The 8123-nt window shown below is 42.4% G+C and overlaps 1 protein-coding gene across 1 annotated transcript; it reads left to right on the forward strand.

Moving 5' to 3' along the window:
• The first annotated feature begins 539 nt into the window (after positions 1-539).
• Positions 540-6727, forward strand: LOC119324449 (pyruvate kinase 1, cytosolic-like). Its single transcript, XM_037598244.1, has 11 exons — positions 540-2886; positions 3028-3102; positions 3262-3333; positions 3418-3511; positions 3633-3721; positions 3979-4074; positions 4213-4230; positions 4367-4450; positions 5272-5331; positions 5980-6125; positions 6301-6727. The coding sequence occupies exons 1-10, from the start codon at positions 2857-2859 to the stop codon at positions 6073-6075; spliced, it is 714 nt and encodes a 237-aa protein (XP_037454141.1). The 5' UTR covers positions 540-2856; the 3' UTR covers positions 6076-6125; positions 6301-6727.
• The last annotated feature ends 1396 nt before the right edge of the window (positions 6728-8123 follow it).

Genomic DNA, 8123 nt, shown 5'->3' on the forward strand with positions numbered 1-8123 from the left:
GTCTGACTCGCTGCCGCCGCGCCCTCGGCACGATGCCGCATCCTGCATTGCACACACCATCAGGAGGGGAGAAACGCCCCGCCGCCGCCTACACCGACGCGGGAGGGGAGGAGAGGCGAGGAAGGGGATGGAAGCGGCGGAAGCTAGAGCGGGCGAGACGAGCTTTCGATCAACTCGGATACGTATCCTAAGCTATTCTAGCCGGGCAAAAAAGAAAACTGCACTTAAGTTGATGCTAACGAAATGAGTACATCGAATGTGTTAGTTCCCTGTGCATACATGAACGTGGCGTTTTTATATTATTTTTTTGGCAGTGGTGGGTGTTTCTAACACGAACACATTTACTTTCAGCACTAAAAAAATGAACGCATTTGTTTTCACCACGCAATCAATCTGATCTTCTGAAAAAAAAAAAGAGAAGGAAAGAGACACGCAACGGTACGCACGGGCATCAGCTGCCTGGAAAACTCCCGTTCCGCCGCCACCCCCGCTCCGGATCCAGCCCCGCTCCACTTGCTTTTCATATCCGCAGCCACGCCACGCGCAGCTCCGCCCGCCGCCCGCCACCGCCTCTGCCCCGGCTATAAAGCTCCGCCCTTTGGCCGGCCCGCTCCTCCTCTCTCCGTCCGGGCCGCGCCTCTCGCCTCCTTCATCGTCCTCGGTCCGTCCTGGCCGCGTGGTGGTCTCCGTTCCGGCAGCCAATTCCAAATCCACCCGCCCGCTCGCGCCCTGCTCCCTCTCCTCTCCGCCTGCGGGGCCGCGCCGCTCCCCGAGGACGCGGGCGGGGGCTCGGCCAAGTGGCGGGCGACCGGCGGCGGGGGCACCCGCGTCGTGCGCCAGCTGCGCGCGCTCGTCCTCGACTCGTGCCTCTCCTCCTCTCGCGTCCGCTGAGGCGACTCGTCCTCGGTTCTTGCCTCTTCTCGTCTCGCGTCCGGTGAGGCAATTCGTCCTCGGTTCCTACCTCTCCTCCTCTCGCGTCTGGTTCTATGTTGCTCGTCCTCGCTCGAATTCGTCCGTCGTTTAGAGTAGAAGAATCGCTTCTGATTCGTTCGATTCTGCTCGTCCTCAGTTCCTCTGTTCTGAACCGCGTCTGATTCAATTGGTTTTGCTCGTCCTCGATTCGACTGTTTAGATAGAAATTGCATCCGGTTTGACTTGCTCGTCCTCGCCGTCGTCGTCAGTTCAGAGTCGCGTGTGATTTGATTCTTGCTCGTCCTCGCTGTCGTCGTCAGTTCAGAGTCGCGTGTGATTTGATTCTTGCTCGTCCTCGCCGTCGCCCTGATGCTCTCGCGTGTTCTTGGGGACGTCTCGTCGGGGGTCTGCGACTCTGGGAGGAAGCGAGCGGTCTGTCGGTCGGTTTGGGTCACCGTCTGGTTGCGAACTAACAAGTCCGTTTGAGAAACTTCTGTTCCTGCGTTCCGTGTTCACGGTGGAGCGATGGTTCCTGCGTTTACTTCTGTTCCTGCGCTTCTGTTATCTGACGATCATGCGTTTCGTGTTCGCGTCGGGGCGACGGTGTGCGGTTCTGGTTTCGAAATTGGAGCAGTGTCAAATCCGTTCCTCTGTTCCATCACCTGCGTTGTTCGTCCTCTGTCGATTCTTGTTCTACCGGCAGGCGTGTGTGCTCCCATACTAGATGCAGAGAATCTTGTTCTTGTCTGTTACGGTTGTTCTGATGCTGTTTTTTCCAACTTGTTTCTTGCTATCATGCTTTGCTTATGTTCCAATATATGATGTTGTGTGTTCAACTTGTTTCTTGTTATCATGCTTTGCTTATGTTCCAATATATGATGATTTGTGTTCAGGGGTGCAAACGATGTAGGCCGTGGGTACCGTGATGTGAGGCTTCTCTCCTCCTGATAAATTAGGATGATAGGCTGAGCAGAAAAGCCTGACTCTTGTAACAATCACTTGCTTGGTTTCCACATCTTTGCGTGGCCGATTTGCATCCAATGCATCATAATCACGTTTTCCCTGTTTGTTTTCATATCCAATGCATCCACACCCTTTTCCCTGTTTGTTTTCACTTCTTTTCCTAATCAATAATCATGTTTACCATGGTGTTCGACAATACTGCACTTCTACTGTTCTTTGTTCCCTTTTGAAGTTCACTGATTCAAATCTGATGTGGCAGGTAGGAATATTGATGTCACTTCTGTGTTAGTATACTAGCCATGGTGTGTTTTATTCAAGTTACTAACCATATCTCTTACAAATTTGCCTTGAGATGCTACATGTTTATATGGCATGATTGATTGCTGTTTGTGTATGGTCATTAAGATTGTTTGTTGTTTGTTGATTGATTGATTGATTGTTGTTTGCTGTTTGTTGATTGATTGATTGATTGATTGATTGTTGTTTGCTGTTTGTTGATTGATTGATTGATTGATTGATTGTTGTTTGTTGATTGGTACTCCTGATCATAGGTAACAGACCTTGCACTATTCTTTTTTCTGAATTTTTTTGTGATTATAGGTAACAGACCTAGACAATGCATTTCCACTGTTCCTTGTTCCCTTTTCAAGTTCACTTATTCAAATCTGATGTGGAAGGTATGAATATTGATATCACTTCTGTGTTACTCGTATACTAGCTATGGTGTGTTTTATTCAAGTTATTAACCATCTCTTACAAATTTTCCTTGAGATGGTACATTTTTATATGGCGCGATTGATTGCTGTTTGTTGAATGTGAACTCGTATCTTGATGAATAATCATTTAGGCTAACTTGGTCTTGGTAGTTCCTGATCATAGGTAACACCCTATTACTTGTTTAGTGTAGACTGATTATTCTTTTTTTCTGAACTTTATTGTGATTATGTCTTCACATTACACTACTCTCAGATCCATATCGACATGCCCATGTTGTCTGATAAGGATAAAGATGTAAGGAACTTCTCCCAAGAATCTCTCTTGCTCCTTGTATTAACTTGGCGACTAGACTTTACATGTTAATTTTTTTTTCGTGACACTGGAGCTCCTTGCTGTAACCCATTATATGACTTTGTGAGCATGCACCACTTTCAGGTTATGAAAAATGGGGCGCTCCAAACAAGATTGACTTCCTCTCTCTTTCTTATACAAGGCATGCAGAAGAGGCAAGTAAGTAACTCATTATGTCATTATGACTTCACAGTGCCATCTTTCCCAACAGATTGAATTTTTTTATATTGGTATTTTGTTGAATAGCATCACATGTTTGTTTGCACTTCATACTTTGGAAAGATGTTCCTAACATTGATAGTATTTTTCCTGCAATAGGCACGGGAGTTCCTCTCAAAGTTGGTTATCTTAGCCAAAACTCTGATTTTTGCCAAAATTGAGAATGTGGAGGTAATTAACATGTATTTTTCTATCGAGTACTACTTTGTTCGTTCTTAGGTGTTCTTATTTCAGAAGTGCAACATGGCTGGAAAGCCTGCTGTTGTTACTCGTGTTGTGGACAGTATGACGGACAACCTAAGGCTCACTCGTTTGGAGGCAACTGACGTGTCAAACGCGGTGCTGGGCGGTTAGTTTTTGCCTCTTGTAGATATCTTATACTTTGGTGATCCTGTACAGCTGCTCATTACTGCACCCAAACAAACTATAATTACACAAGCTGTAACATGAATAACAATTGTTTTGTTCAGGTAGTGATGCCATTCTCCTTGGTGCTGAGACTCTCCGTGGGTTGTATACAGTTGAGACTATTTCAACAGTATGCAGAATTGGTGCTGAGGTGAACTTTCTTTTGGAGGTCTATGTTCTCTTGATAAACATGGGCCTGTTTGGGAGGGCATTTATTGATCCTTTTATAGCTCAAATCAGACTTCAATACTAAAATGTTACAAGTAAATACAATTCTTCCGAACAGCCCCTAAATGTGTTCTCAACAAGTATAGCTTTGGCACTCTAATGTAATCTAATGGAAATTTACTCCTTCCTGCCTTTTCTCTCTTCATGTTTGGTGATATATTTTCATGAATTGTTTCACAGGCTGAGAAGGTCTTCAACCAGGATTTGTACTTCAAGCGAACCATGAAATACGTGGGAGAACCCATGACCCACTTGGAGTCTATTGCTTCCTCTTCAGTGCGTATTTTGGAACCTTGGATTTTCCAACCTTTTGTTAGTGTTTACAGGGGAACAATTTCTGTCTTCCATGGATTGAATATCAGTCTATGACACTTGGGTTTATAAGTCTGAAATAGTTCACTACCTATTTGCTAGGTGCGGGCTGCTATCAAAGTTAAGGCTTCAGTCATCATTTGCTTCACCTCATCTGGACAGGAGAAAAAGAGTATTTCTTCTTATAGGCGCTTCACCTCATCTTGTAGTTTAATGGAAATTGATTCATATATTATGCCGTATCGAGTATCTGCAGGCTAATTGCCAAGTACAGGTCCACCATGCCGTTCCTCGTCTAAAAACAAATCAATTGAAGTGGAGCTTCACAAGCGCATTTGAAGTATGTGAACAGCCTCTTTCCTTGTAACCTTTTTAGTACCTCCTTCTGTGTGTGCTATATCTAGGTAATAATGATTCAGAACTAGCATGCTGATCTTCAAACTTTGAAAGATAACTTCAGGCTATAGTTTTTGTTAATGACAAATCTAACACTGAACCTTGCACAATCGTGCAACTCAATACAGAGGAATAATATATAAGTATTTGCCATGTAATGCTAGAAAATTCATTTAGCATTTAACCTTCATGGTTTTGCCTTGATGATATGTATTTAACATCCTTCGTTTCTCTCAGCAAAATAATTGCTCCTTTATTTTTACTTGGTGCATAATTCTTACTACCTCCGTTTCAGTTTATAAGGGAGGCCTGTAGTTCTAGATCATCAGTTTGACCAACGAAATATGTATTATATGCTGAAGTATACCATTGAAATTCGTATTCGAAATAGGTTTTTCATGTTGTACCTTTTGTAGCATAGCTCATATTTCATTGGCCAAATCGTTGATCTGAAAATAAGCAGGTGCATAACAAACCGAAAGATTGGGAGTATGTTGTTCAACTGGACTCGCTAATATACTATAGAATTTACCCTGATGAGAAACAGTGAGGTGTTCAACTAGACTCACTAATTAACATGTATTACCACATGTCTAATACATCCGTATCTAGACAAATCTAAGACAAGTAATTCGGGACGGAGGGAGTACTACAGAATTTTGCCTGATAAGAAACAATACTGCTTATGTTGGACCAAGACTTGTATCTGGTGTTTGGCAGTGTGCCACTGTTATAACTCACATTTGTTGCATTATCTTCCTGCAGGCAAGACAATCACTCATAGTTAGAGGCCTCTTTCCCATGCTTGCTGATCCACGTCACCTGGTGAGTTAACCTGCCTTTCATCCGTTGGCTACATTAACCATTCTTTGGTGGTTCTTTTCAATTTTAGAATACATGACCCAGTATATGTATAATAATAAAAATAGGAACTACCTATATAAATATCAACGTCCTTGTTCTGAACATAATTCCCAATATGTGAAAAGTGGATGCTTTTACATACATCAGGCTAGTGAATTAATTCTGCTTTTAGGGTTTTTGCTTGCATCATGTTCTACTTACAAATGGAATAAACACTAGACTGCAGTTCACTTTCGAACTGTTGGCAAGTCATCATAAGCTTGGTTAATCAGTACTCCCTCCGTTCAAAAATACTTGTCATCAAAATGGATAAAAAGAGATGTATCTAGAACTAAAATACGTCTATATACATCCCCTTTTATCCATTTTGATGGCAAGTACATTATTTGGAACTTGACTGGTGGTAGGCTGGTTTGTTTATTCTGTATAATATAAACGCAATTCATGAGCTTATAAGCTGGTGTGCACCAGTGAGGCTGATGGTTGGAGGTTTCATTTTGCATCCACCTTGAATTATTTGGTAGCTAGAATTCCTTGATTTGGACCCAACAAGTAAGAAGCTTTGGTTTGCCTGGTGATTTGTACTGACATTGTTTCTGTGCCCTGCAGGCTGAATCTACTAGCACTAGAAATGAATCAGTGTTGAAGGTTACTCTTGACCACTGCAAAGCATCCGGTGTGATCAAGTCGCATGGCTTACCTTAGCCAGAATTTCTATAAGAATGTTGCTCATGTTACATGCCTTGCTTTCTCTAGTAAGTAGAACAAGAATACATTAACATTTCTTTTATGTCTGTATGCGTACACTCATAATATTTGAATTACAAACCAAATTCTAAATAAATAAGCATGTGTCTCTGTGCCTACAAACTTGTGGGTATTGATGAAGATAATCACTTAATCAACCTCTAACTAGCTTCCTATTTTCAGGAACGAAGATCTGGATCACCCTCGCCCCTCTAGAGAAATCAGTTTACTCATTCAAGTTCTGGAAATTCTTTATAGTTTTTTGAGTTACTTCGGTCTTGCATATATTAGCTTTCTGTTTGTGCCCCTATCTATGTATGTTTCTTGTGTGCAAGTGCTCCAATCTGTGTGTGTGACTATGGGTGGCTTGACTCTGTGTGTGTGGCTTGACTGTGTGTGTGACTCTGTGTGGCTTGACTGTCTGTGTGCTTGACTCTGTTTGTGTGACTCTGTGTGTGCTTGACTCTGTGTGTGTGTGAATGTTGCATTTGCTTGATGGTGTGGCCTGTATGCTTGAATGTTTTTGTGTGACTCTGTGTGTGCTTGACTCTGTGTGTGTGTGTGAATGTTGCATTTGCTTGATGGTGTGGCCTGTATGCTTGAATGATGATTGGTGTGGTTTAACACTGCCTTTGCCGGTCCCAAGCCCGGATGTGAAAATGTGGAGGGAGCTGCATTTACCTCCTTTGTATTTTATATATATTCACCTTCTGAATTTTGTGGCTGATGGCATTCTAGTTTACCTAGATGGTTAGCTTGTTAATTAGTTTTGTGCATGTAAGACTTGAAGTGTTTAGTTTCTATGCATGATAAATGGTTTTGTTGTGCACCTTTTTAAAGATGTGGGCCGTTTTCCCCTCTGTTTTTCTCTTTTGGATGTTAACTAGCATTTGCTGTGTTTCTGAATTGATTATCTCTTGTAAGATATGGTTAGCATATATAGTTCAGAGATAAATGTCTTTGTTTGCAGCAGTACATTTTATTCATTCCAATGGTGATTTTACTACTGGTTTTTGTGTGTTGGAACTCTTGCGGAAGTTCTCTGTACCCCACTACCAATGTATTATGTATTTCAGTGTCCTTTTGTACTAGAATATCACTGAAGCCAGTGTTTTATTTGAGATGAGTGATGTGATTACATTGTACCAGACATGCGACTGCAGCAGCTCAGTGTATGAGTATGTGCCCTGCAACAGCAATTATCTAGTTACTTTAACAGGACTAGCTACTTTTGAACAATCAGGTAGTTCACACTTCACAGTATGCAGTTCTACTTATATTGAGCTTCTTCATTTCCTAGATGCAACAGGTTGTCCATGTTGTGTGTTTCAATTCTTTGATTCACCTGTATTTTCATTTCAGCAGGTTGTCCATGTTGTGTGTTCCATATGGATTAGACGCCGTCGACTACTTTGTCTTCAATGCCGTGGCTCCTCGTTGGGTCTTTAGTACTTCTGCTGTGTATTCAGTTTTTAATCCCTGTTACGTGTGATGCTCTTTGTTTCTGTGTAATTTGAACCCCTGTTGTGCTCTTGTGAGCGGTGTCTCTACTCGTGTGGACACAGATGATTGGAACCGCGATTTTGAGCTGTGATTCTTCTAGCGAGGCAAGCATTATTTCAGCGGTGTTTCTGTGCGATTTTGAACCATGATTGTGAAAACGTTGCGTGAATATTTATTGCCAATCGTGTGTCGTGCCAATGCTGCCTTTGGTTGATTGTGTGGCTTGTTGCTTAGCTGAATGATTGGTTGTAGTGTTTGCTAAACTTATTGTGTTTATTAGTTTTGTAGTTTAACACTGCCTTCGCCGGTCCCAAGCCCGGATGAGAAAATGTGGAGGGGACTGCAGTTAGCTTCTCTATTTAGAATTTTCACGGTCTCCCAATATTTTCAATGAGTAGTAGTGAATGAAGTGTGTAGAAGTTGCGCAGACTGTCCTAGTCGAATACGTTTTACTTGTGTTCCAGCTTTAATTATATGTGAACAGGTTTCTTGAAAGATGCAGT

The sequence above is a fragment of the Triticum dicoccoides genome, chromosome 1B, assembly GCF_002162155.2.
Source record: "Triticum dicoccoides isolate Atlit2015 ecotype Zavitan chromosome 1B, WEW_v2.0, whole genome shotgun sequence".
NCBI lineage: Eukaryota > Viridiplantae > Streptophyta > Magnoliopsida > Poales > Poaceae > Triticum > Triticum dicoccoides.